At 44.3% G+C, this 27,931-nt stretch overlaps 1 protein-coding gene across 2 annotated transcripts in view; it reads left to right on the forward strand.

The window, feature by feature from the left end:
• The window catches only part of arb2a (ARB2 cotranscriptional regulator A), a 143,578-nt gene that overhangs the window by 47,297 nt on the left and 68,350 nt on the right, over positions 1–27,931 (forward strand). For both annotated transcript variants that reach the window (XM_030105611.1, XM_030105612.1), the window contains exons 7-8: positions 10,990–11,208; positions 21,432–21,551. In XM_030105611.1, coding sequence (XP_029961471.1) covers positions 10,990–11,208; positions 21,432–21,551 — 339 coding nt within the window. The remainder of the gene's footprint in view (positions 1–10,989; positions 11,209–21,431; positions 21,552–27,931) is intronic.

Genomic DNA, 27,931 nt, shown 5'->3' on the forward strand with positions numbered 1-27,931 from the left:
ACCGCTCCCGCGCCGCAGCAGTCATCCCCGTCCGCCGCCGCCGCCGCCGCCGCCGCCGCCCCCTCCACACACACCCCAAACATTTTTAATTATATCTTCTCCCAAGTAGTGCGGCTCAGTAACCAAGGAGCTGACATTGATGCATGTGCTGATAAATCCGCAAACACTGGAAACAAGATTAACAAAGATTTTGAGGAAAGGGTGACAGCTAATTTTGCGCAATGGTCGCTGCCTCATTCAAAGAGTGATGTTTTTGATAGAGCAAGCCACGCCTGAGAATTCATGCTTGACGCAGAGGAGGGAGGCTCAAACATAGCAGGATGAGTTCTGCGGTATTTGCACTTTATATATATATATTTATATATATGTGTTTATCTCTGTTGTTGTATGACCCCCTACGCTACTCAATGTCTTATTTGAGTCCTTCATTATTTTCCAAATAATGCATTATTTATTATTTCACTAACTAATCCTTGACACATTCCTGCACAACATAATGAGATAACTCATTTAATTTTTGTTGCAGTAAAATAAATGACCATACACTCTGCAGCACATAGTAAAAAGTAAGATACCATACAGACTGAACCCACTAATAACCTCATAACTTTGTCAGTTACAGATGTTAAACTTCAGAAAAGGTGCGGCATTTGCTCAGCCTTTTCAGTCTGTGGCCATTTTGTCTTTGTGTGTGTGTGTGTGTGTGTGTGTGTGTGTGTGTGTGTGTGTGTGTGTGTGTGTGTGTGTGTGTGTGTGTGTGTGTGTGTGTGTGTGTGTGTGTGTGTGTGTGTGTGTGTGCTCGCCGGTCTAATCACTTTGATCTAATCAGCAGTGTGTATTGTGGAGTCGGTGACACGCCACTCCAGGCCCGTGGTCCTGTCTCTGAACTGACTCTCAACCCACTGAGACACCGATACACACTCCTCTGAGAGAGATATCAGTCTGCCTCATCACGCACACACACTCACACACACTAGGAAAGAGAATGAGATAACAATCATACTTCCACAGCTGATTCCCTATTTTCTCATCGAAGAAGCCACACCACCCTGCCTCCTTCTTTCCTCTTTCTTCTTCCTGTTGCCAATTTCGAGCCTATACAGTAGGAACATCTTGCAGATTTCTTTTGTTCTTTTTTCATGCCCCCCCCTTTCCGTTTTTTTTTTTTTTTTTTTGCCACCTCTTCATGTGATGCCTCCCTCCTCAAAATCGCCTCCCCTGTCTTCATCTGTAGGCAGCTGACAGCTTCTTTCACTTTTCTTTGTCAATTTCTTCTTCTCTTTCTCTGTCTCTCTAGTTTTCTTTTTCATCTGCCCCCCCTCCCCCCCCCCCCCCTTTCCATCTGCTTTCGCTTTTGTTTGCTCGGCCCCTCTCCCATCCCAACTTGATAATGAGGAATGCGGTGTGACCCTGACCTCCATCGGCCCTGCGACCACCTCCGACCTCCCCAGGTGACCTCCAGTCCCTGTTTTGACAGCTTGATTAATTACCCAGTGTTATGATTTATGAGGAAAGCTGTATGTAAAAATAATAGACAACAGGTGGTCTTGGAAAAAGAAAAAAGTAGTAGATTTGAAAGGACTTCTAGTGAGGATTGCGGTGGGTAGTGATGGTGGGGTTGAGGGTGGTCTGTGTGTGTGTGTGCGTATTTGTGTGTGTGTGCAAGAGAGAGTGCGAGAGGAAGGATGTGTACATTTTCTATAGTTAATTGCTTTCAACCGTTTTTGAAGGCTGCATCAGGTTAATAAGAAAATGTCTCATGCTGCATACCGCGGTTTCATTAGTCGCCACGACTCGTGTGTCTGAGTGTGTATTTGGATGCACGGCTAAAGGATGAAGGGGATTCCAACGTACATGCGTAGGTCCATGTGTGTGCTGTGATGTGTAAACCCTGCCATGTGGTAATGACACTATGGAAAATGTACTGGAACACACACACACACACACACACACATACACACATACACAGATATAGTATATTCTCTGCCACCTCTTTTTGAGGTTACATGCTGTGAAAATAAGCAGAGTAAATGGCAGGACAGACCAGCCATAGTGTTTACCCTTCACACTTCAAACACAGCTTGTGATTGGCTGTAGCGACCTCCCCTGACTCCTGGACCTGTGGTGCAGCTCCACTTAGAGAGAGGTCACACTTCTGGATATGTGTGTGTGTGTGTGTCACACTGTGGTTGTGTTTCTGTGTGCTAATACCGTGGCCTTCAGGTTTACTGCTGATTGTAGCCCCTTACAATCTTGCGGGCTGCGATATTACTGCAAATAGAAATGAATATTTTACACATACAGGTCGGCAAATTTCATCTTACGAAAGGTCAGGCCTAACATGGGATATCACACACACCTCACACAGCAACAGCCTGCTCGGTCGGCAGGACCACCAGTCCTCTCTTCTTCCTCCAGTCTTTGTGGGTCACAATATCGGGGCAGGGGTGACGGGACTCCTCTTTGACCTCTGGCCCATCGAGGTCATAGTTGTCCTGCGATGTTCAGTAAGATTAATATGCTGGATGCAACAGCATTATCTCATTATTCACCACCACTCTGCCAATTATTGATAGATGACACCCAGCCCTGCACACTTACACATCTTTTCTACACCACAGCCCAATATCTGAATTTGAACCCCCCCCCCCCCCCCCCTTTTTGATCATACCCTAATTTTTCTACATGAATTGATGAAAATTTCTGTCTCCAGATTTATGTACTTACATCTTTTTGTTTTTCTTTTTAATTTGCCGTGGCAGAAACACATTAGCTCATGGATTATTTTACTATGATGGTGAGTGTGTGACAGTGTGATGTGTGTGTGTGTGTGCGCGCGCATGCATGCGTACATGTGTTACATGTGTCTGCAGTGTTTAGAAGTGTCCTGCCATTGACCCTGGCTGGCTCGGTCTGTACATATGGCCATGCGTCTCGCGCCCGCCGTGTGTGTTCGTGTATTAACGCGCTAACTACCTGTCCAGATGGTGAAGTAGAAACATTCATCGACGGGTCTCCTAAAGTGTTGCACGTGACGCCAGAGTCAGTCAAAACTCAAAAGACATTACTCCCTTTTTTACTATAGTTTGGAGTTGTTCTTGTCGTTGCAATGAAAATCAAAGACAGATATTTCATTGTCACTGCAGATGGCTTATTTTTTTTATTCACATTGGGAAATTAAAATTTGAAGAGCAGTAATAGTTCTTAAAAAACATAATTAATATCAGTATCTTCCTTTTAGCTTTATTTTTCTTTTTCCTTTAGGCTCACTGCGCACAGGCTTTGTCTTTCTTCCAAGTATCATTATTAGTGGCCTTCAGGACAGGATTGCTCCAGGGACGCCTCCACTCCTGTCTTCCCTCTTTTTGTAGCTTCCCGGTCCTTCCCTCTCTGCTCACCTCTCCCCCTGATTTATACATTAAATAGTTAGGCGGGAGGATAGGGAGGCACCTATCATTCCATGATCTATATCTCTCTGTGCCCTCATTAAAAATACATGTGTATGCTTAGGGGAGACAATATAGAATATATAAATCAAAATGCTAACGGCATCAGAGTAAGCCTGCTGTATTTATTTCCCCATAGCTTTCTTTCTGTGAGCTGAGAACTCTTCCTGCTCACTGTATTTCCTTTGCACATGTTTGATGCTCTAATATCAAAGCGCGAAGGAAATAGCGTTAATTCGTTATGCCACTGATTCCAGAGTCCTCCCAAGAATCAGTACAGACTCTTAACGTGTGCTTTTTTTTTTCTTTTTTTTTTTTTTTTATTCATTGTCACTTGTGAATGGGAAAACACATTTTTGGAAGGATTTGTGTGTTGGTATGGCTTTGGACTTTGTTGTGAGACAGCGCTAGAATCTCTGTGTCAGTAAGTTTACATTCACAGTTGTGTCTTGGCCAGTGGTGGGCTCTCATGTTTAAAAAAAAGAAAAAAGTTGACAAATGACTTGTGTAACATTTACTTGCACAATCGATAGCTCTGAAGCTCTGACAATTTCCACCTGGACGGTGATTAATGCTACATCCACCCCCAATCTAACAACCCCCACCCCCCAACCCTGCACCTCCCTCTGTGCGCGTCGTGCTGCGAGCAGATGAAGCAGGCCTCCCAACTCCGTGCGCGTCAACGTATACGTGCATGTTTACGCGGCCGTGTCCATCGAGACCCTCAGACGCCCGATCGACCGTCGAGCACGAACAGCGGCTGAGCAAATTCTCAGACGTTAAAGTATATTAAATAAGCGACGCTTAAAACCGGCTTTAGCATTTCAGTCAGAGAGTTACTCTACATTGTCTGTGGGAATCTTTTCATGTGTATTCTTTCACAAAGGCGCTGAAAATAGTCAGTTCGGGTGGAGCGAGACAGAAGGAGAGAAATAGAAAGTGAAACAGAGAGAAAGAAATGTAAATGCGAGCATGAAAAGAAGCTGATGCATGAGGGATCAGACGCTGTACTGTTCTCTTCACTTCCTCCACCCCACTGCTCCACTTTGAACTCATTTATAAATATTCAACTCCACATATAAACAATATCCAAATGAGCCCAGACATCCAAGCCAAGGTTAAAAACTGTGCTGCTTATTACAGACACGACTACTTGACTAGCTCAAAAGGTTAGCTTCTTCTTTTGACCTAAACTATTTGTGCTCATTAAGATGAAGAAAAAGATAATTATTACCACAGCGTTATTTACTTTGGCCAAATTAGTGTATGACTATATTAGTCAACACCAAAAGAAAGTCTTTGAACTTGAAGTGAAAAGTTGTACATTGAGAAAGTTAATTACACGTGTTTTTTATTAGAGGAGAAACCTATACGGTGGGTGATTTGTTGAAAATGAACTCCTATTTTGAGATGAGGACTACAGTTTGTGTTGTTCTTCTTGTGCAAACATTCACGTTTGCTCTTCAGAATGTACAGGGAGGCTGGTTTAAACAGATGATATGAGGAAGCAGGCTGAATAGATGGATCCCATGTGAAAATGCTGTGATTTATGACACGAAGTTAAGATGATTCAATTCTCTTTTAGTAAATTTAGATGTTTTCTTGTCATTTCTCTTCATGCAGTGGTACTTTGCTTTTATAGAGGAAACTGTAAAAGTATGACATTTAGCAACATTTAGATCTTCACTGCGAATACTTGCGCGGCCCCCTGGCAATCGCTCGATATCAAGAGGGTGATTGATTTTGGCTGACAGGCTGATGACAGTCCCGTCTCATCCCCTCTCACATCACCTCTAAGATCCACATGTCTTTTCATAGCCCCTGTGGTACAGTAAGTACTCTCCCGCCCTCCTGCTCTCAGAGAAACGTAGCCGTGTGTTTGGTGGGTATGGGGGGTCTCGGGCTGGTGCTGTGTTAAAATGAGAAAGGGGGCACCGTGACTTAATCTGACAGTACTGTGCAAAGTGTGTGGTATCTCGGCCTCGGGAAGAGGAGGAGTGGGAAAAGAGAGGGAGAAAGAGAGAGGGAGATAGAAAAGAGGGGGATCCGGTGGATAAAGGGGCCCTGCATGCAAAGCTAGCTCACATAGAGACTGAGACAGGCAAGGTCACACAGAGCAGGGTGGCCCTGATGGAGAAGCGGAGTGAGCAAAGGAGTGTACGTTTTATTATAGTATTTACCTTCTGTCCTAGCGCCTTTGTACCTCTCTATTGAGAAACTGCCTGTTTGCATTTTTTTTACTTGGATATGTCACGAGTAACTGAAATACGAGTGGGAACAGCTCTTTTTTTTTTTTTTTTACTACTTGGCCTTTCTTGATAGTCGGCCATCGCGCTGCATGCATATCGCAGATCTAACCGTGGCCTCCAGACGTCCCTCCCCTCATCCTCTTCTTATTGGGCATGCCATGCCGGTTGACCCTTTCCCTCTTGTCAGTCAAGCCCAGGCAGCAAATCGCCGAGCTGCATATTGACAACAAGGAAGTGGAGCGACGGCTTCTGAAGAAAAAAAAAGAAAAAAAGAAAAGAGCATCGCTCGCAATGATCCTAACAGCATCCTGGCAAAAAGCTAATATAATAAGCTGCGTAAGAGAAGATTTCAGTGAAATATAGACTGCGTGCTGATTTCTAAGATGTAAGCTGTGTCCACAGTGGTAATTGCATTTAGATATAAGCACATAGAGCAAGAGGGACATTTACACACCACTCCTCAAACAATACACATATTATACATACGATCTCCGATTCACGCAGCCATACCACCCACTTTCCTCACTACATGCACCCGTGACCGCTATCAGCCATGCTTTGTACCTGTCAAGTACTGTCCTTTTCCTTGTGCCCAGAGCCCTGCTCAGTACATGAGAGCTCTCACATCAAAGCTTCACGGAGCTCCACACGCACAGATGAAACACCCTCTCATTCCAGCCGCCTCTGTCTCCACTCCTGCACATTAGACACATTTCATTTCATTACAACGCCACGGGAAAAATAGAGGTGCTGCTGTCTTAAAGGGACACATTATTTACTGGCACTCACACCGCTGTAACTCACTCACACGTGGGGGACACACAGACACACACAAACACACACACAAAGCTAGATAATATGACTAGAAAAGTTCCAGCAGACAGACAGTGCCCTTGTTTAACTAAGGGCACAGAAGTGTAATAAGAGTAGCGACTGTTATGAGAACTGCACAGCGTGGGTCCTGTTTTCTAATAATAAATCAAATTTAATTTTCGTCTATTTGTATTCGTATATCATTTTGTGTTTCTCTTCCCTTTTTTTTTTTTTTTTTTTTTTACTTAATACTTGCAGATGCTAGAGAGAATTTAAAAAAGCCTCCTATACGTGCGACGTAGGGAGACGACGGTGGAAGGGCTTCATGGCGATGACGAGACGAGCCACGGTTTCCGTAGCAGCGGCTGCCTTTGTTGTGCTATCTGGCGTGGGACAGGCTGACAAAGGAGAGCTAAGGAGCGTCCAGAGCGAGGTGACGGGGGTCGAGGTGTCCCCCCTCAGAGGGGTCGGGGTGACCCTCTTGACCGCTGGCCCCAGGGCAGGGACTCAGTGTGGCGGTGGCACAGGGGCACCCACGGGGCATGGGAAGAGACTTAGCCTGCATACTACAGCGGAGAGACGAGACTGACCCAGCGCCGGAGAACCCCGCATGTCGATTTTGTTCCAGACAGTGTGTGTGTGTTTATAGGACAAAGGCAGTGACCCAGTGTTAGCGGTGTGTGTGAGGGAGATTTAGTGGCATAAAAAGCTGGGTGACCTGAAGTTTGCGGTGGCGCGTTTGTGTAAGATTCAAACTTTGACAGCACATCACAACACAAAGATCAGATTTAGCTGAGTGAGGGAGGCGGGCCGAACTTAACAGCAAAAAACCACAAAGACCAAGCTGAAGAAAGGTGCATGGCAGATCTTTAACGCTCACTAAACAATACACCCACTCGGTGGGGGAGATTAATTTTGGGAAAGTTGGAGAAAGCACAGATAGCGTGCTACTGAATTTACACATGTTGTATAATTATAGAAAAGAAAGTGGGTTGTATTTATTTAGATTTAGGTTATTCTAATGATACTTTGATGTTGTTAAAGTATAAATTACATTCCATGTTACATCAGGGAAAATGTGTGGGTGCATTTTTTTACCTTCAGTTTAAGTTAGAATTGTATAAAAGGAAAGCTTTTAATGTCTCCGTCCACCAGCTTAGCTCATAGTTATACACTCAGCTGATGAAAGAAAGAATAAGAGGAGGAAATGAGTGGACAGGGAGAGCAGTGTTACCCTGACACCGGCACAGACCTCTTAGTGTTGGAATGAATGATGGTTTCCGACTCAGAGGTGAACCCGGCGGCCCACACTAAGTACGCCAGCGACACTGGTCGCCTTTACAGCGATGTTCTTCTGGGTGACCGGACAGCTGAAGGGGTTAGCCCTGTTAGGTTGGTTAGGTGTGTTAGCCTCTCCAAAGCAAAGGCTACAGGGCATCCGGGGTTAGCATAAGGATGCTAAAGGCAGGGACTTGGGCCTCTTGAGGTTAGCGTTTGTGTGCTTAAGGCTGGGAAGTGTTATTGACTGGTAAGGGTTAGGGTAAGAGCACTGAGGACTAAACCTGGTTTAATTCCACAGGGTTCACAGGAACACATGGACCAGGGTTACTAAACCGTTAACTTTTGGCCCTGTCAACCAGGATTAGAGCGAAGGAGAGGTGCAGAGAAAAACTGCAATCCTATTTCAAACATGCAGAATAAGAGGAACTTCTGTGTGATCTGTTATTGGATAGCCCATTTTTTAATGTTGTTAGTTGTTTCAGTATTCTCAAAAACATAAAATCTATATATTTTATTAATTTTATATTATTTAAGTTAGTGGCTGTCGGTGGTTTACTGCACAGTGGCCCATTGCCTTACATTGAAATTGATTTCTAATTATTTGTCCAGCCTTTAACCGTGCCCGTTAACACGCATGTGTGGCACAGGTATTTCTAATTGGGGTTTTCGCTGCGTGTAAACATGTTCGACTCAGGAAGCTGCTGCCACAAGCTGAACTGGTCTTGTCAGTTATTTTATGAGGCTACCACCAGTGGGCAGTGGCACAAAGCTGGTGTGTATCGAACAACACTCCGTCTCTCCTTCCCCTCTCTGTCTTTGTCTTATCATTTCACTGTCCCTCTATACCTCGGTGTTTCGCTCTGCCTCTCCTGCTCTTTTCACCCCGCACCGATTTCTCTTTCTTTTCCCATGTGAGCGGGTTCTTGTGTGTCTGAACTTTTGTGAATCAAGTTTAGTAATTAATTCTCAGTTGTTATTTCTCATTTTGCTTATGCGCTACCGCATACTCGGACAAAGATACTAAAAATTGTGCAAATTGCACTTGCTGCTGTTGGAACTTGCAGTGTGTTTTCTGTCTTTATTTCAGCATTTCATCTCATCAAAAAGTAGAATTTAAGATTTTACCTCATGATCGGACAGTCGCCAGTAACTGGCAGAAATATTTCAAAAGCTCAGATGAAATGTTTTGAATATGATTGCTGTCTTTTCACAAATCTCATGCAATGATGAGTCTCATAGTGATCTTTAAAAAATATTACAAGCTCTTGAAAATGTTAGAATCAGAAGTGTGATTGGGACAGAAAAAAAATCCCACTTTAGAATGTTATCAGAAGATAATTGTTATTATATTAAGTTTTACAGAGCTTATACGTATAGAGGGAGACACGTCTTGTCTGGGTTTGAAAGGGAGTGAGAGGAAGACTAATTTTATAATCTGAATAAGTGAGAAAGTGCCATTTTGCAGAAAGTGTCATTTTGCCATTGTCAAAACACGGCAGGTGCTAAGGGAAAGGGTGTGTGGCAGGTTTGATGTGGCTATGCACAGGAGGGACACACACACACACGCTGCGTCAACGGAAGACAAGCACATTGTGTTAACACTTATTAAGGAAGAGGAGACGTGCCGCCTTGAGAAGACTGTGTGTGTGTGTGTGTGTGTGTGTGTGTGTGTGTGTGTGTGTGTGTGTGTGTGTGTGTGTGTGTGTGTGTGTGTGTGTGTGTGTGTGTGTGTGTGTGTGTGTGTGTGTGTGTGTGTGTGTGTGATGGCGATTTGTAGAGGAAGCTGAGTGACGCTGGCTCCCTCAACTCCTTCTCACATCTCCTAAAGGTCTTTTTGTCAGCGCTGATATCTTTCGTACTTCTTAGTGTGTGTCCTTTGTGTGTGTGTGTGTGTGTGTGTGTGTGTGTGTGTGTGTGTGTGTTTGCCGAAGCATTCACCCTCAGGTTTGACTCTCGGGGTGTGCGTATGTGTACTCACAGTGGGGGTTGTGTGTGAAAAGCACAACCAAAGTGAAACAGGAATCCATCCGTTTCCTGCTTTAGTTTCAGAGTGCTTGAGACAATAAACACAGTTAATTAAAATGGCTTCAAAGTTGAAGGAGTCACAGGGCGACCGGACAACTTCCTTTGCTCCACCATACACTTTATTTCTGTCCTTCTCTCATTTTATAACCACTTTTTGGTAAAATTGTTAATGTTCTTTATTACTTCTATATTACATTTATTTTCTTTTATTCGAATCTAAATATTTTCCTATCAACAGTTTGAATTTTTCTGAATTTTGTGGGTTTTTTTGTGGTAGTTTCAGATAATTTACGAAAGTCTTCCACATATACATAGATATATATAGCTGCATTTGCTGCTACCTCCTTCACTGTGTGATGCTGAGATCGATTGGGTTTGATATTAAGTGACACATGGCCTTTAGAGTCACTAAATGCTACTCCCTGACTGAAACTGCCGTCGCTGAATTCCAATCCCCCAGTTACTCCTCAGGCCCGTCCCTGCAGTGACACCCTCGCCTCCTATCGCTTCCCATGCCATTTGTTTCTGTCTGGATTTGCATCTTCGCTCCCCAGTCGTATCACAGTCTGTGGCTTTTAAATGTTGTGACGGTATTATTTGCTCATAAATTTCTCCGACACCACGAGCCACCGGCGGACTTGCACAGCACAGGAAGTTTTCTCAGCCTTATGATGATAGAGATTATCAAGTGGTGCACAGATATACCTTTTAGTAAGCATGATATGATTTCAGCTTTTCATCTAAAAGTAAGTAGTTTAGACAATTTATGTACAGAATTAAAATATCGTCAGAATATAAAAATATTTTATTGGGAAATTAATTTGTAATAGTATAGTTAAGTTGAAAAAATGTAGTAAGTAAACATGGGGGAAGTCCTATTTCTCCTTTGATGCTTTTGTAAAAAATATCAATGCATATCTGACACAAAAATGTTCAATTAATATATATTTATATTAAGTTATTTTACGTAAGTACTATTGAATTGCAAATGAAGGCTCCTCAGTTTGATTATTAGTTATTATTACATTTAATTTTTGACTACAGTGCATAAAAAAAATTACATTCATAAAGGAAATTCCCATGACTTCAGATATTATGACCAGAGTGTTGAATTGTTCATGCTTATTCTGAAAATCTAATGCGTCAGTCTATGTGTTTTTGTTTGTTTTTTTTAGGAGGGTTACGGTGTGATGGTGCTCAATCCCAACGAGAACTACTTGGAGGTGACGAAACCGGCCAGATCCTCTCCCCTGCCCTCTCCCACGGAGCAGTCGGACGAGCCGGCAGAAAAGAGGGAGCGCAAAGACGAGAAAGAGGGCAAAAAGAAGAGGGAATTCTATGAGAAGTACCGCAACCCACAGAAGGAGACGGAGACCGAACAGATTCCTATACGGGTACGTTGAAGAGTAACTTTGAACAATGAGTGAATGGAGAGAGCGGGAGAGAGAGGGAGGAGAGTCACACGAGGAAGCCAGAAAGGAGGTGTTCGGTCAGCCGGGGCGGGAGGAGGGACTGATAGATGCTCATCAGGGGATCAGGTACGATGGGGGAGTGTGGAGAGAGTCGACAGTTGTGGGGTCGTGGGAGGAGGCAGGAGAGGACTCGCAGGTGTTAAAATGGGAGGGAGAAACTTTTGGCAAGTTCGGAAGAGACAAAGCAGGCGGAATAAGGTGCCGGGAGGAGGAGGAGGGCGAGAGAGGTAGCTAGCTTAGGGAGCGAGGAAAGGAGACTGTTAGGTAACGAGGGATGAAGGAGGGATGGAAGGCAGAGGGAGAAAGAGAGGCTCTTGTGTGGTCAGCCTGTGTGTGAAGAGGTTGGCCGTGCTCCAGTCGCCTCTCACTGAGCAAGTGTTAACCACATGGCTACCTCCCTCTCTCCCTCTAACTCTCCCTCGTCCCCTCTCTCTCTCTCGCTCTCTCTCTCCCTCTCCCTCTCTTTCTTCCTCTCTCAGATGGTGGGCTGGTCAGTGCAGCTCTGGCCCTTCGCTCTTGTTGACCGCTGGGATTATTATCTCCCGAACACACACACTGCAAACACACCGCAACATTCTTATCGTGCTGTACTGACTGTAGACCCGCTAATCACGCACAAACACATGCACATACACACACACACACATGGCCCGAGGCACCATGCTCCGCCAGTTCACCTTGTGGTGAAACAAAGGAAGTGACACTTCTGCATGAAGCTAATTCTACTTTGGTCAAAGTGATGAAAAACGAAAAGAAAAAAGTATATATTTTTTTAATGTCTAATGTTCCGCCCTTGTCAACTAAATGCGTTCGCACCTCCAGCAGTGTTGTTTCAAAGCTCTAATTCAATAAGAGGAGAACATCTTCGCACACAGACTTTGCGCGTTGCACATAGGAAGATGTCCATCAACGATTATCACTGTCTTAGTTTGGTTGATGGCAGTAGCACTGCAGTAATCGGTGTACGTTTGTGTGTGTGGGTAGGTGTTTGTACATGTGTGTAAGTGTGTGTGCGCGCGCCCTTGTGTCTGTGTGTGTGAAAGACGTCACTCTCTGGTGCCTGACAAGAGTTAGGGCTGCTGTGGGACTAGCGGGCGGTGTGTGAGCTGTCAACGTGGGCTTTTTTTTTCTTTTCTCACCCCCCCTGGCAGTACCTTTATACACACTCTAATAAGGGATAATTAGCTGCAGTGCTATCTTACCCTGTCGCACTTCTTCACATGTACGCTGCTTTTCCTCATCATACAGCTGATGAACTTGCTTTACAGGAAGTATCTGATGCGAAAGTCCTGGGAAATGGTCCATCGTGTCGCTTTTTTAATGATGACGTTTCACAAACCTGCAGCTCCTGTCAACCCCCCTCTGTATTCTTTTTCGATTGAATCTGTTGTGTTGCTCACTGCGGAGTTAATCTGACGATTATAACTTCTAGAAATGTTTCTTGTGAACATACGGAAATCCACGTCTTGTTGGATAATCATGATTGCGCAACTGTTTTATTTTGAAGGGGAAAACTGAATCATCCTTATAATCACATAATAATTGGCGCTTTTTTTTCCATTCTCTATATAAACATCTTCCTTTGCTCTTGCTCTCTTTGCTGGAGGAGATTCTTGCTACTTGCAGTGTTGTCTGGGATGGTAAATACAGTCGATTGCAGCCGTGTTTGCATTGGTCCAGGAATTTATGATCCATACTGGACAATGTCCGACTCCCGCAAAGACGGCTGATTTTGAGCCGTAGTGTCTCTCTGTGAGACTGCAGTGTCTCAGACACACCATCCAGATAAATAGTTCACAACTCGTCAAGATGAAAGTGAGGACAGATAATGTAATGAAGCAAACAACCCCCCCACCCCCACCCCCCACCCCACCATGTCAGGTCCCTTTTTCGTGTGTGTGTGTGTGTGTTATTAAACTTTACGCTACGGTAGCACATTGATAATTGATTTAGCAGTTCCTGCCAGTGAAGTACTGTAGTGTTACGGTATTTTTAAAACATCGAGAGATGAAGACAGAAAATTGCTTCTTTGCTTCTTTTTTTTTTTCTTCTTTTTTTTTCCAAATGAGGAGGCTAATACAAAATTATCCTCATTAACCAGGAAAAATAGGGGTCATGTAGAAGGTTTTTCCAGCCTAATACACTTGTCTTTAGTTGTGGGGATTTCAAGACTCGGGATAAAGATTAATGAGTGAGCAGGTCGGCTCCATGTCGGTGCCTCTTGAATTTTGACCTTTGACCCAGAAGCGAGCGGGATGTTAGTGTGCGTGACCTCGCCTTTATCGTCCACGCCTCCTCCTTCACTCGGTTACTCTCCACTGGCTCTGCCTCTGTCCGCCCCAGAGTAAGCTGTCTCACACACACACGCACACATGCACATGCACGCACGCATAGATACGGGAAGTGACACACATACCGGCGAACAAAAGATTAAAACAGGTGAAGAATGAAGTGAAGCTGGTGTGTGTGTGTGTGTGTGTACGTGTGTGTATGTGTGTGTGTGTGCGTGTGTGTGTGTGTGTGTCTTTTCTTCCTCCTTCAACTCTTTTAGCCGGGGTGGGTGGTGGATCAAATCAAACCTCTTTAGCCTGGGCTGTTTTCATCTCTCTCTCTCTTTTTTTTTTTTTTTTTTTTTTTTACAGCACCCACCCAAGACACACACACATGCACACTCCCCAATCTTTTCATTCACTACACCTCATACTCCTAACTCCTGCTGAGCTGTTGGACCACCTGCACACTGCCACTCGACGACACACACACTGAAATCGTACGTCCCAGCTTCTCTTGACATCATTAAAACATGACTCGTTCACATGACACCCATCTCAGTTCGTATTGTAAACACATAAAATGACCCCCCCTCCCAAAAAAAACAGAGCTCTCAAACTTAACACACGTGCACAAATACATAGCAGCCCACCGATAGAGTTGAGTTGATTAATACGCTTTCTTACACACATTAATAAGCTCTTAACTGCTTTTAGGATTCTTACTTTTTAGCCCCGGGTTCATAGTGTGCAACCTCTCAACCTTGTCTAATCCCTCTCCTCTCCACTCCTCCAGATCACACAAACGCCGGGTCATGTTTAGGGGGATGACGGCAGAGGAGGGAGGAAAAAGAAAGTGAAGACAGAGGGAGGCTGGGGAGGGATAGAAAGTGTGATCGGAGGGATGCTGATGAGGGGTGGGGGTGGAGGTGGAGGTGGGGGTGGACGGGCACTTTCTTAGCACTTAGCCGTATAGAAGTTTGGGAGTTCACTTTACTCTGAATTTTAGCAGTAATCCAGTTAGCTATTTTCTGTCAGCCAAGCGGAGGAATGGCAGGAACAAAAGGCACATTCATGGGCTTAAGAAGCTTCCAAAGAGTTCACCCAAGGCTGGCTGGCTGGGATTAGGCCAGCAGGCCCTGGAAAGAAGAAGGGGGGAAAAAGAGCAAAGAGGACAAAAAACAGAACTGCGCCTTTCTTTAAGCACCACTTATTTTTATAAATGACTGGAATATTTCTCTCCCTGTCTTCCTCTGTTTTTATGTTTCTCCCTTTAAACATTGTACTTCCCTTTAAATGTTTAGAGACAGACAGAGAGGCCCTCACTCCAACGGCATTTTGAAGTAGCAGACTGAGGATATTCGTTTTGTTCTTTTCCACTCGCTATATTCAGCTTCAGTGCAACTTCAAGTATTAAGTGGCACAATCATACCACAATTGAGAGGGAAAATATTCTGGAGTGCGCAAGTGTCTCAACTGAACACGTTGCTCAATTCCCTTGTGTTAAACCAAATTTACCCCTCTCACTAGTTAAAGTTGCTGTAAAACCTTCTCTTAAGGAAAAAAAAAATCTTTTGTTTGAATGTTCTTTTCTCTCTTTTTTTGTTCTGCATATCATAACTCAAGTTTCTCTGTCGTCAGGTCGGATGCGAGGCATTTCTGAGGGTTGTTGTCTCCAGCGTCTTGGAGGCGAGTGTTGGACAGACGGGGGGTCTTGTAGTGATCTGTTTTGGATGGTATATAGTGTGTTTCCTCAAGGAAAGAAGCATTCATTATTTAGATCCTGCCTCTCCAAGACCCATTATTCCCAGCTGCAGCTGTCCACGGGGGATGACTGAGATCCTTGTCCTTGTCTGTATTTAGCAGACGATGTCTGTTTCCCATGCTCACGCTGTACGACAACGTGTCCTGAGGTTTTTTTTTTTGATTTGATTTGATTTATGTACTTGTGATCACATCTATACACACACAATAGCTTGAATGTAAACATGAAAACATGGTGGCAGTAGCACACACCCAGACACCTGTATTCAACATGGCACCGCGGTGTTTCTCTGTGGGACTGAATTTTTTACTCTTTCTCACCTTCACCCATTCGCCCCATTCTGCGGCCCGCAAGCAATTATACAGGCAGAGTTTATTTGACCTTTGATCTGTGGTCTTGCCAAGGAGTAAGCCTCAGCATTTCTGAGGACAGGTAGGGACTTGATTAACCTCTGAACTTGGTCAGAGGCGAGGTCAATGACCGGGGCGGGAGGGCAGCTCGCCGGCTTGCTGCTGAGAGCAAATTGGCGCGACGCCATTTCTGTATTTGCGTGTGTATTTCTGCATAAGTGTGGTCGTGAAGAAGCTTTGACCTGCGCGTGCGTGTGTCTGTCTTTACGAGCTCGCGCTTCGTGTTCCAAGACCACTGTACATGCACTTTGTGGTGCATAGCAACCTCACGCGGTTGCCGGTGTTAAAATTCAGCACAGTGACTGAGAGCGCTTGGCTCCTCGAAGTTTTAAAGAGGAGTGTGCATGTTGGATTTTCTGATTGTTAGTGCGTGCGAGCATGTCCGAGTATGGGCCATGTGCAGTACACAAGATCTCTGCATGCACGCATACCTGTGTATGTGTGTGTTTGCTCAAGGCAGAACCAGCGTAGCCGGTCTCAGATCCCTGCTCCCAATCTTCTAGTCAGGTCAACCATCAAACACATCCATCCTGCCCTCCCTCACACCTCCCCACCCACTGAGCCCCCTGTCTCTTTCTCTCTGCACACAACACTGCTGTGGCTACAGGCTGACCTGAAACACACACACACACTCCCGCGCGCACAGTTACGCACACATTCGCGCGCAGAGCACCTCAGGGTCATCCTGGAACAAACACAGCCTTGTCTCCCTGCCCGCTCTCCTTTGCCTTATGTCAATTAATGACTCGCAGTAATTTCACCTGACAATCCGGGCGGCAGCGCGAGGCTAGCCGAGATGTCACAGCGATGACCTTTCTGGCCCGCAGACGCTCTTTTCTAATAAAGAATCTCACAAACCCACAGCAACTTCCTTTGTACTTTGTTAATGAGTTATTGATTTGAAACAATGCCCTGGCAAATATTGTCAGAGCAGACTGACCCGACCAAGGTCAGGCTATTTTATTGTATACAGTCTGCGCACGCTAATCTGCACGTGGGATGACATATAGTTTTGCGCCTCCCCCTGCTTCCTCTCTCTCTCTCTCTCTTCACTCGCTTCCCTGTCTTCCATTCACTCACTCTTCTCTCTTTTTACACAGTATATTCCCTTATTGCAAAGTCAAATAGTACACCTATAGATACCATTTCTCTCCCCCACTCCCCCCACTTCCTTCTCACACGCAACACACACACATATATATGCGCGCACACACAAACACTCTTTCCCCCTCTTGTTAGTCTCGCACACGTTTTTCACCTTATTCTCCCATTTCTGTCTCTTTCTCACATCATTATATTCCCAACCCTCCATAGGTACTATACCTGCTAATTACCCACAATGCCACAGTCATTATTTTCCCATCTCTGCCGCTAATTTGCTCCATACCTTCCTCCCCCCCCCCACCCTAAGCAGACCCATCAGCTCCCAGACAGCTTCCAGCTCACCTCAGCTCTCTGTCTGCCTTTAAAGAGAGTAAAGAATGAAACAAATACGAGAGGAGAAAGAAAAAAAAAAAAAAAAAGGAAAGCGATGGCAAAGGACTGCACGTCCTAGACATTGATTAGAATACAATTGCAAACAGGTGTCGTCGCGTCCACTTTTTAATTGTGTGCACAGAGACATGTGCGCAATCATGCGCTCACACGTACAAACACAAGCTAACTCATTCTAATAGCCTCCTTGCTAATACCAAACATGTAATTACCTACATTGCTTATTTAATATTTAATCATTAGGCCAAATGAAAACAACCCTGTTCAGTCCCGAGCCGGACATATTAAAGACTGTTACGACCGGGGCTGCAGGTGGGTCGGCTCAGTGTGTGGCCCTGGGAGCACGAGGGGACTGAGAGATTGAGAGATCGCTCAGCCAGTCTTTTTTTTTTTTTTTTTTTTTTTCCCCAAGTGTGTGTTTGTGTACGAAAGAGAGTGTGTGAGCCAGAAAAACGAGAGCGAGGCAGCTCCTGTGTAATTCGAGTAATTTGTTTCAAACTCTTCCTTTTCTGCAGGAAGGAACTTTGGGATAATATTGTTGTCAAGCGTGTGTTTGTATTACTTCAGATTTCTACAAGAACTCGCAGTCGAACACCTTGAAATACTTATTGACATTTTTTTGCAAGATTGGAACCAGCGCTGCCCGAGTAAAACAGTCCAAACCCAATAAAGTTGTTTAGGGATCCCGTGACACTATCCTGACACTCCTGGCTGCCACTGAAAGCTTTCTGAGTGTTAAAAGTATAATGGCTCAAATCCACAGGATTCCTTCCGGCCCGCACCGTTCAGCCGCTCGCTGCTAGGAACTTCAGCTTCCCCTCAGACGTTTTCTGAAATTCTTTTTGCCTTTTAGCCGACTTGAAGAGGAGGAGCAGAAAGGAGGAGCGAGGAAACATGCAGTGGTTGTTTGTCAGAGTGTGTTGATGTTGTTAGATTCATTGTTTCCTGTGTTGGTCAGACTCTGGGTTTATGTTGGCGTTGGAGCTGTTATTCTGGCTGCAGTGCTCTCCTCTCCTCTTGCTCTCCTTTCCCTGCTTCTCATTACAGTGAATAAACACAGAGCAAGTATTGGACCGGACAAACTTTTAAAGAAACAAGAGAGCTTGTGTGCAAATTTGCGCGCATAGATAGTGTGCACTTATATGTGTGTGTGTGTGTGTGTGTGTGTGTGTGTGTGTAGGTCCATGCAGTTTAAGTGTTGCTTTTGACAAGCCTAAATTTGGATGTGAGTAATGGAAAGCTCGAAAATCAAAACCGTTCTGTTTAATTTGAAAGCACCAATTCAACAAGTACCAACAGTTGGAACTAGCTTTGGTCGAGAACTGGGAGAAATGGTCACGCGCAATATTTCACGGCTGGTTGTCGAGCGGTCCTAATGTTGACGTGATTTATTGCAGAAAATCGTTTTGTGGTTTGAGATGATCAGCTTCCATTATGAAGATATGTTTAGGTTAGCCGAGCCACTGCAGCCGGTATCATACAGTAATGGATATTGAGAGATTGTTTGGCTCCTTCCCGTTTACTGCAGTGGTTCTTAAAGCTAAAAGAGCCTGTTGAATGGTCCTGTAGCATTTTTATTTATTTATTTATTTTTTTACCAGCTACTTAGAGATATAGGTGCTCCCTCGATGGTGATCAAGGCTCACTCTTTTCTGTTTGGCTTTTTTGTTTTCTTTTGATAATAGTTAGCTGTCAGGATGTGGAGAGTGGTCCTGAGACTGTTTGAAATGCAGACTTGAATGTTCTCTGAGGGGACAGTATGGATTCTTATATATTTGGTAAACACACACACACACACACACAAACACTACACACACCCACAAATGTCCCTTGACAGTCATGGCTGAAGGATGCTGGCAACAGGTGTGCAGCTGGGATACAGTGACAGTACTGGCAGCTGCGCGCGCGCGCACACACACACACACACACACACACACACACACATACACACACACACACACACAAAGACAAACAGTGTGGGGAAACTCTGGGAAATAAATAAATAAGCGTAGATACTTGGAGTTGGTGACAGGAAGCCAGTCTCACAGGGCGGTGTGCTCCACTGCAGCGAATTAACCCCAAGAAATAATTGCGGCAGTATGCAAATGCTGTTTAGATAATTCACTACACTGCCATGCCAAGTAGTCAGTCATGCTGTTGCCGCGTTGCTGAGAATATCAGCAAAAGTGTGTGTCTTTGTGTGTTTGTGGATGAGGTTAGCTGATAGAAGTAGTTTCACATTGTCACATTTGATTAATTGTGTCTTTTTTTTATTGAACACATAAAACACTTGTTTTCACATAGGTAAAATAAAAAAAGAATTACGACTTATTGCCACGTTTTGTCCGCTGTCTTTTGATATGAGCAACGTAAACGTAAAGTAAGCGCACCAAGCGCAGCAGCAACCGCTGTCTCATGTCAGGCGTTGTCATTTAAGGGTGGGTGGAGAAATAGGCCAATTAGGAATATGAAGAAGAACAGGTGGAATCGGAGGAGGAGAAAAGAAGGAAGGAGAGAGGGAGGGCGTGAGGAAGAGAGCCAGGTTAATGAAATGGGCTTCTCAGATGAAGGGTGACACGGTGAAGGAGAGAGGAGGGAGACTTCAAAGGACTTTGATGTCGCAGCCTTTCAGACAGACAACTCTGCTTCAGCCGGCCTCCACGCACATGCCAGATACCACACACGCACTCACGTATACGCGCGCACTCGCACATACAGTATATGCACTCACGCGCACACAAGCGAACGCACAGCACCGATGGCAGCAGGGCAGGGCAGAGCGGGGTTGCCTGCTCTTGCATCACGCTCCGTGAATGGAGCTCGGTGCTGACACTACAACCCCCTCATGCTAATCTAGCGCAAACACAAACACCCTGACAGGTTAATTTACCTCCAGACAAACACGGCAACAAAAACACACATCAGCACATCATCAAATAGTACGAGCGCACGCCGACTTGTACACACAGATGCGTGCGAGCGAAAACATCACACGAAATCACAAGCGGGCTCACTTACCTCTTGAAAGTAAAGTTTAAACCTCTTTTTTTTTCCTGAAAATATTGTACATCACCTTTTCAGTTCCCACAGTCACTGTCTTTGTGAAATGCTTCAGCGTGAATTAAAACTAGGCAGGTTCGGCAATCGTCTGCTCCTCCGTCCTTTCTTTAAAACATTATTTGTTTGTTTTGATGCACATTGAACATTTTGACACTCAATTAGCAGATGAGGCTCCATTCTCTGCAGGCCATATGTTTTTCTGAGATAGTATTTCTATATAGGCATATGTATGCTAATTCGGGCAAATATGTACACTTGTTTCTGTTTTGGCATCATGTTTGAATCAAGTATGGCTACAATATGGTGTTGTGATCTGCAATACAGGTGTTTTCCAGTCAGCAGCGTACCGAGCGCTGCATTACCCCTTGTGGGAATTTGTTGTTGATTTCTATTGTGAACCAGACAGTTTGATAGGAAATCAAAGACCGGAATCAATGTCACAAGTTCATTAACGGTTGCCCTTTTCTCGCCTGTACTTTTACTATTGTTCTTCCCGGCCCCGAATAAGCGCCTACATCTCAGGTTAATTAAACATGTCTTCTAGTGACGGGTTTCTGCACGTGTGCGCGCACCACTGTTTACATGCAGATGAGAGTGACAACATTTGTAGACGTCTTCAATTGTGATTTTGTGAACCCGCAGCACTGTGCCTCCACGTGTTTGTGTGAGTGTTCTGTCCATGCGCGTGTGTGCCCCTCTATTGTTTTTCCTTTGACCTTCCGCCAGCGTCTTCCCATTATGCTTTTGCAGGTGTTTAGATGGGCCATCGATTCAGCGACGGGCTACAAATTAAGATTTAAATGTTACGTCATCCTGCCTATTGAGTTCTACATTTAGGGCATTTGCAATATGCAAGACTTATTGATCTGCTGATGTGTGGCTCTTTGTAGAAATCACCTCAGGCTATCACCACTTTTTGTGTTTCTGTCTTTTTTTTTCCGCCGGCCTCAGAGTACAGGTTTTGAGGCTGTGGCATTAAAGCATCAATAGAGTTTAATAACTCTATTTATGCTTTATTTGTATTGGCTGGATTCAACTCAAATGGTTTGTAGTTGCGTGACTCGGAGTGCCAGGTTTTACTTGGTTTGCCTTGCTATGGATATGACATTAGGTTTTGTTTTTTTTTTTGTTTTTTTGTTTTTGCAGGAAAACGGTTCATCTGAGGAACACGTGCTGTATGTGTGGGACCACTTTGTGTCCAAAGCTGCAGCCAAGAATGTCTTCATCGTGGCCCACAGCTACGGAGGGCTGTCTTTCGTTGAGCTGGTGAGTCTTTTAGTTTTCCACTTGTCCTTCCTGCCTCCCACCAGCAAAAAGACACATTGAGACACACAATGCACTCCTGTCAACACAATCACCGTCATACGTTTATATGTAGACAAACCTTCATTTTCCAACTTAAATGCCAACTAAAATCCCAACTGATAAGGGGGCATACTAAAATAAATACACAATAATATTAGTATGCAGAAACTACATCATTTGTAAGACATACATATGCATGCAGACATTTGGAGCGGCACTTGCATCGGCGATCTAAGGAATACTGAAACCGGAGTGATAGTGTGTGAAACACGGTGGAACAATTACAAATAAAATACATTCAGTTGCTTTGAGAAAGAACTGCTTCTGTAAACAATCTGGTTCATCCTTGTCCTTGGGCACTATCCGCCTCCTCTGCACATCAAGAACAGGAGAAAAAGAGGGGAAAGAAGAAGGTTGATTGGAGAAACGTCGGGATGGCAGCGCAGCGGCGGAGTTGCTGTTAAACCAGATGAGCTGCAGAGCAGGCTGATCTCTCATCCTTAAGAGAGACGGCGGATAGCGGGAAAGATGGCGGAAAGGAAGTGATTTGACAGAATTAATGGTGCACAGGGGATGGTGAAAAAAATGTTTGGCTAGCTTTTTGGCTTTAAAACCCTACTCCTCAGCTAAATGGGCCTACAGTGTGTCTTTTGCAGGTTATATGAAGACTTCTGAGGTCAATGTTTTATCATCTAGTTTTTGGTTTCCAATAAGTGTCCAGGGGGATTCTGGATTACGTATTGATCATTGCCACCTTTTCTTTCCTCCAGAATACTGTTTTAGAGTCATGATATGGTTGCGATTATGTTATACTATAAATATTTATATCTTGTACTGAGAACCGGCTGCTTAATGCCGTCTTATGTAGATATAGAAGCTTTTGTTAGTTAATCAGTCAATCAATTTGTTTGTTTGTTTAGTATTTAGTATATTAGATACACTTTACTGTGTATGTCATATTATTTAAAGGTGTTAAAATCACAGATTTTTTGGCTTCATGACTTTTAGTTTTAATCTTTGAATGATTATTTGTTAATTGTACTGATGATTGAGAACACATCAAACACTCACGAGTCTCACACAATTGGAGCTGTGTGGATGAGATGGTTATGAATGGCAGAATTTTGTTTTTTTTTTTTTTCCTGCTGCTTTCTGAAATTCCAGCAATCATTTTGTATGTAGCTTGGCTCTGCGCCAAGACTATTTTTCACAACCTGTGTTGTGTTTCAAAGGACCGCACTGTATGAAGCTCTGTTAACATTAGGGTAGCTGTGTTTGCAAGCTGCTGTATGATCTGAGAGCTGGGTTACATCGCTAGTCAGCTGCTTTCTTGATCTGTAGAATCTCCTGCTAGATCTTTTAGGACACATCTCTTTTCTTTTCTCGGGGTGGGGAGTAGGAAGGAGGCAACACAATGAGTAAACTGCTAGTGACGGATTAAAGGTGGGCACTTGTCCCACTGGTGTTTTCAGGAATATTTTATTTTCTTTCTTTTTTCACCTACTCTCTTTTTGTTTCGTATTTTGTAATTTTAATTTGGCTGCTAAATATTCATGTGGTGTTTTGTCCGTGACAGCTTCACAATCTCCAGGGCTTTCTCGCTGTGTGGCGAAGACTAGCTATTCTCTCTATTTGTGTCTTTTCTGTCTCTCTGTGTTCCCTTCTTCTTCTCTCTCTATTGCTCTCTCTCTCTCTCTCCCTCTATCACCATCTCCCTCTCTCTGCCTCTTTGTGTGTAAAGGCCTCAATCAGGTTCTAACTGCTTTCTTTTGTGAGATGTCCTTGTCATGCGAAAACCCTCTTAGAAACCTGCATATACAGTATGTGCATATATAAACACACTGCATACACAAGAAACAGAATGCGGAAAAAATAGCATCTAAACTGTGATTTAAAGATCCTTATGTTCATTTCTGGCGGCAGGGTGTCCGGAAGTGTCCTTGTGGAGTTTCCCTTGAGACCGTGGATGCTTCTGTCGGCTGTCAGTGTCAAAACTCCTTCAACTCCTACCTGCAGCCTGACAATAATGCAAACGCTTATATAAATACACTTATGTTTCTTATTTGTAGCCCTCAATCGCATGAAAACAACTTTGCTTTATTCATTTATTTTTTTTCCCCACAATACATTATATTTAAGGGCATTTGTTTGTAGACAGTATTTTACTCCCGACTGTTTGGAATTTTATCCAAATGCACTCGAACTTTCCTCCTCTCGCGCAAATCCACATTACAGGCATATCATAGAAACGTCCACCCGGGATTCAAAACAGCCACTGTGCATTTCTTTCTCGTTATTGCTGCTACACTCCCTCAGCCATAAGTATGCCCACGCCCGCCCGTGCACACACACACATGCACGCACGGTCTACTTAATTGAGGAGAAAGTGGTCCGGTGGGATGGGGTGGGAGGTGTGTGCGCGCGAAGCTGGAGAGCGGAGCCTTGCGGGATGAACCATTTGACACATGAGAAGACCCGGAGAAAACAAGCTGTCTGTGGGTTAATTACTACTCCCCTTTGCAGTTAATAAATACATTTCTGATCAAGCACATCAAAAAGGCCCACCATTAATTTCTGCTGCTCGCTCCCCTCGCTGCGGAACACGTTAGCCCCTGTTTAGAGCGCTCAAGTGTTTCAATGCAATTTGATTCTTTTAAAACACTTCACAGTGTGTACTGACTAATTATAGATACATCAAAGAGTAACTAACTGGCTTTGAATGAGTGCGCAAGAGAGAGAACGAGAGGCTTGCGCTGCAGGGGAGGCTGCTCACTTCTTCTCCACATCGCCCCCCCCCCCCCCCCCCCCCCCCCCCCCCCACCTCCTTAACCCCTTTCCACTTTGTGTCATTCTTGGTGATCACAGAATTCATCCATCCTTCTCAGTTCGCTCTTTAACCTCTCTGTTTCACTCCATAAGTCCCCAGCCTCCTCCAACATATGCTTTTGTGTCAACCCATTCCAGGATGCTTCTTCTTGTCGCTTCAGCAAAACACGGACTCTCAGTACTTTGGAACAAAATCATGAACTCTTCTGTCTCAGTCTCCATTATACTTCCAGCATTGACACATAAAGTGACAATGCTAGTTTCGGTTCCCATTTATTATCTTCACCTAAGGATAAAACCCTAAGAGCTGGAGACCGAGGACTGAAACGAGGCGACGGAGACATACAGAACGAGGGCCCTGCATCCATCGCTCCCCGCGCTCCGTTCGTCTTTTCATCTTTCTTCATTGCCAGGAGTTAGGGGGGTGGACATGTAAGTGTAAGTGGTGGTGGATGTGTTGAGGAAGGGTTGTCTAACCCGCGCTATAACCTTCCAGCTCACAAGAGTGAAGAAGGAGCACTCTTATTGGACAGGACAGGGCAGCATTATATAAGGTCTTATGTAAGAATGCATCTGTCTCCCAGTACACAAATGTGTGGGTGCCAACCAGACAACCAGCCAGCCGCCACAACAGCCCCTCAAAAAGCATGGCTGCAGATTTTAAGTGCCCTCCGCGAACACACCACAGACATACAGTACATGCTTGAAGATCTCTTACTGTACATTCTGTACGCGCCATCTGTTTCGGTCCATAATGAATGCACCCAATCGTCTTTCTGCTATCTGTGGCGCTCTGTTGATTTCAGTGAATTAGTTTGTGAGGTCTGCCATAGAAAGAGTTTTGGGCGAAGCGATAGATTTGAAGTTTTTATGTAGATTTATTTCGTGTTTGAAGGATTTGATGTGCTTCAATTATCAAGTTGAAACGCTTTATTATTCTGTTTCTTTCTAAAAATTTCCTCCTCATTAGGTTTTCAAACAAGCTGTCATTCCACTGTGCAAAGCACCAATTTCAGGTGTTTGCAGTTACTCTCCAGATTTCTCACCTTTTTTGATTTGTTTCGTACGGCATGCGGCTGCATCCCTTTCAGCACATCGTGAAATCCGCTCCACCTTCTGCCCCGTTTCCTGTCCTCATTTCCTTCATCCTCTTAAATCCCCCTTTCCCACTTGTGGTGACCCTCAGGGCAGGTTTGGTGCCAACTATGCCCTCTGTGCAGGACTCCGGGTCTGGCAGTGGTCTGTACAGCTCCATGACTGGCATTGCAACAGCCCAGCGAACACACCGAGCTCTCCAAACGCTCCTGTTCTTAATCCTTCCTCATTTTTTACCTCCGTAAAACAAAGCAAAGAAAGCACATACAGCAGGTTTCAAAACTCGTGAACATGCCTGATTCTGAATGAAACACTACACCCTTACTTCTTGGCGTTGTTGTATTTTGCATGCTTGTGTTTCTTTGACCACATGAATCTGGGCTGCCATTGATGTTTGAATAAAATCTGATCCCGCAGTGATCTGACCATGTCCCTTAATGTGTTGTCAGGAATGTTGTGGTTTGTCTTTTTCAAGTACTCTTCTAAATGTTCGGTCGGGTGGAGGTCAAGTGACTTAAAGTTGACACCATGACAATCGGCTGCGGTTATCCTCCTGTGTTCATCGCTCAGTTATTGAAGTACGGAGGTGTTTTTGCTCTCATAACCTTCTCTCTTAAGTATGAAATCTCCTCAAAAATGAACACCACATTTTACCACATTGAAGCATTTGGTTCTTTCTTTGGTGGAAATGAAGTCAATACAGTACAAGTGACCAATCGCAGCAAAGGTTTAGAGTCAGCAAGTCTCTTTGTGGGTTCAGCACATGATGACATTACTCAAATGTCTCAAACATTCACCCAGACACTCTTTTCTCAGTGATTTACTGTGTTTTTTTTTGTATTCTTTTTTGCTTCCCCATAACTTTTCGCTTCTTACTTAACGTTTAGGAACTTTGCTGGACATACTTTTGCTGATGAGAGTTTTGCGTTTTGTCCCCACAATATATTGTCAGTAACTGAAGTAAACCACTATTTGCATTATCTGTACAGATATTTAGTGAAATATGCCTATTCGACTTCACACTGCAGTGTTAATAGTTCCAGGTTCATATTAAATATATTTCCCTACAATTGTCACAGTAGAGTTTGTATTTATTTCATTTATTTAAGTCTATGATGAATCAGTTCGATGGAAACCATCTTCCTGAAAATTATTCATCCTAACTCTGAAGTTGTCCCCTCTTTCGTTGTCGCCAGAGGTTGGTAACTCTCAGCACAAGACCTCAAACTGACATTGAACTTTTCACAAAATCTGATTCCCATCCAGACAGCAAGCAACTTTCTTTCTCCTTGGGATTCATTTAAACTGTGTCAAACTAAGTTTCACATTTATATTTATCAGAAATTCCCTTTTGGAACTGGAGCAACCTTCACCTGAGATCTTCACCACACAAATAAAAATCACTTAAATTTGTTGACAAAAATCTGTGCTATGAAGTCATCCATACGAAGGTTTTCAAAATCCCCTGATCAAATGTTGTATGCACGTCTCGCCCGCCTTCGAAACTCTGACTGCTAGCCTGTCTGTTGCTTCTGGAGGGGATGAAGAGAAGGTTTGTTTTTATCTCAAGGTTCTCCATAGCTGGCGGGCTTGCAAGCGGTGCAGTTGTAGTGCGGTTTCCTAGTTGTGCTTGTGCGCTCGTGTATGTGTGTGTGTGTGTGTGCCTCTGTCTGCAAGTGGGTGCACATATATTGTATGGGTCTGTGTCCGCCTGTTTGCGTGCACGCACGTTCGTATATGCGCACGTTTGTGTGTGTGAAGCCCCGTATCGTCCCGAGCAGAGCAGCTCGGTGGAGAGCGGCTATCAGAGCCACGTTAGGGGGTGGAGAGGAGGAGAGGGTGAGCGGCGATGATAAATGGCTGGGGCACACTAGCAGAAATTAGTGGAGCCGTATGCAAAGCTGTGGCGTTTTGTTTGATGTGAAACAAAAGGACCACCATGACAAAAGTGCCTGCCAGCCTGCACAGCAGGACAGCAGCCCTCAGGACATACACCATCACCACTGACAGAGTGTGTATGTGCATTTGCATGCGTGCATGTGTTTTGGTACGCACCCGTGTGTGCATGCACGTGGTAATGCATGCATATCATGCATGGTGCTGTTTTCCAGTCCTGTCTATATTATGTATATTATCTTTCCCTGTGTTTTTGTGCCCTGCTCGTAATGACAGACAATGCCTGGCCCTTTGTACACCATGAAAAGACACGGTTTCTTCCTCGGCACAGCTACAGCATATTTGCTCTATTAAGTAGCTGAAATATAGCCGTCTAATTTCTTTGTGAATGAAAAGGATCTTAAAGAGCCGCTCTCCTCTTAACATAAGGATGTAAATTGAACTGTTTAAATGTCACGGCTAGCAAGCTGATTTGATTTGAATTGATTTGGTTGTTTCTGGAAAAGAAGAAAAAAAAAAAAAAG

The sequence above is a fragment of the Salarias fasciatus genome, chromosome 12 (genome assembly GCF_902148845.1).
Source record: "Salarias fasciatus chromosome 12, fSalaFa1.1, whole genome shotgun sequence".
NCBI lineage: Eukaryota > Metazoa > Chordata > Actinopteri > Blenniiformes > Blenniidae > Salarias > Salarias fasciatus.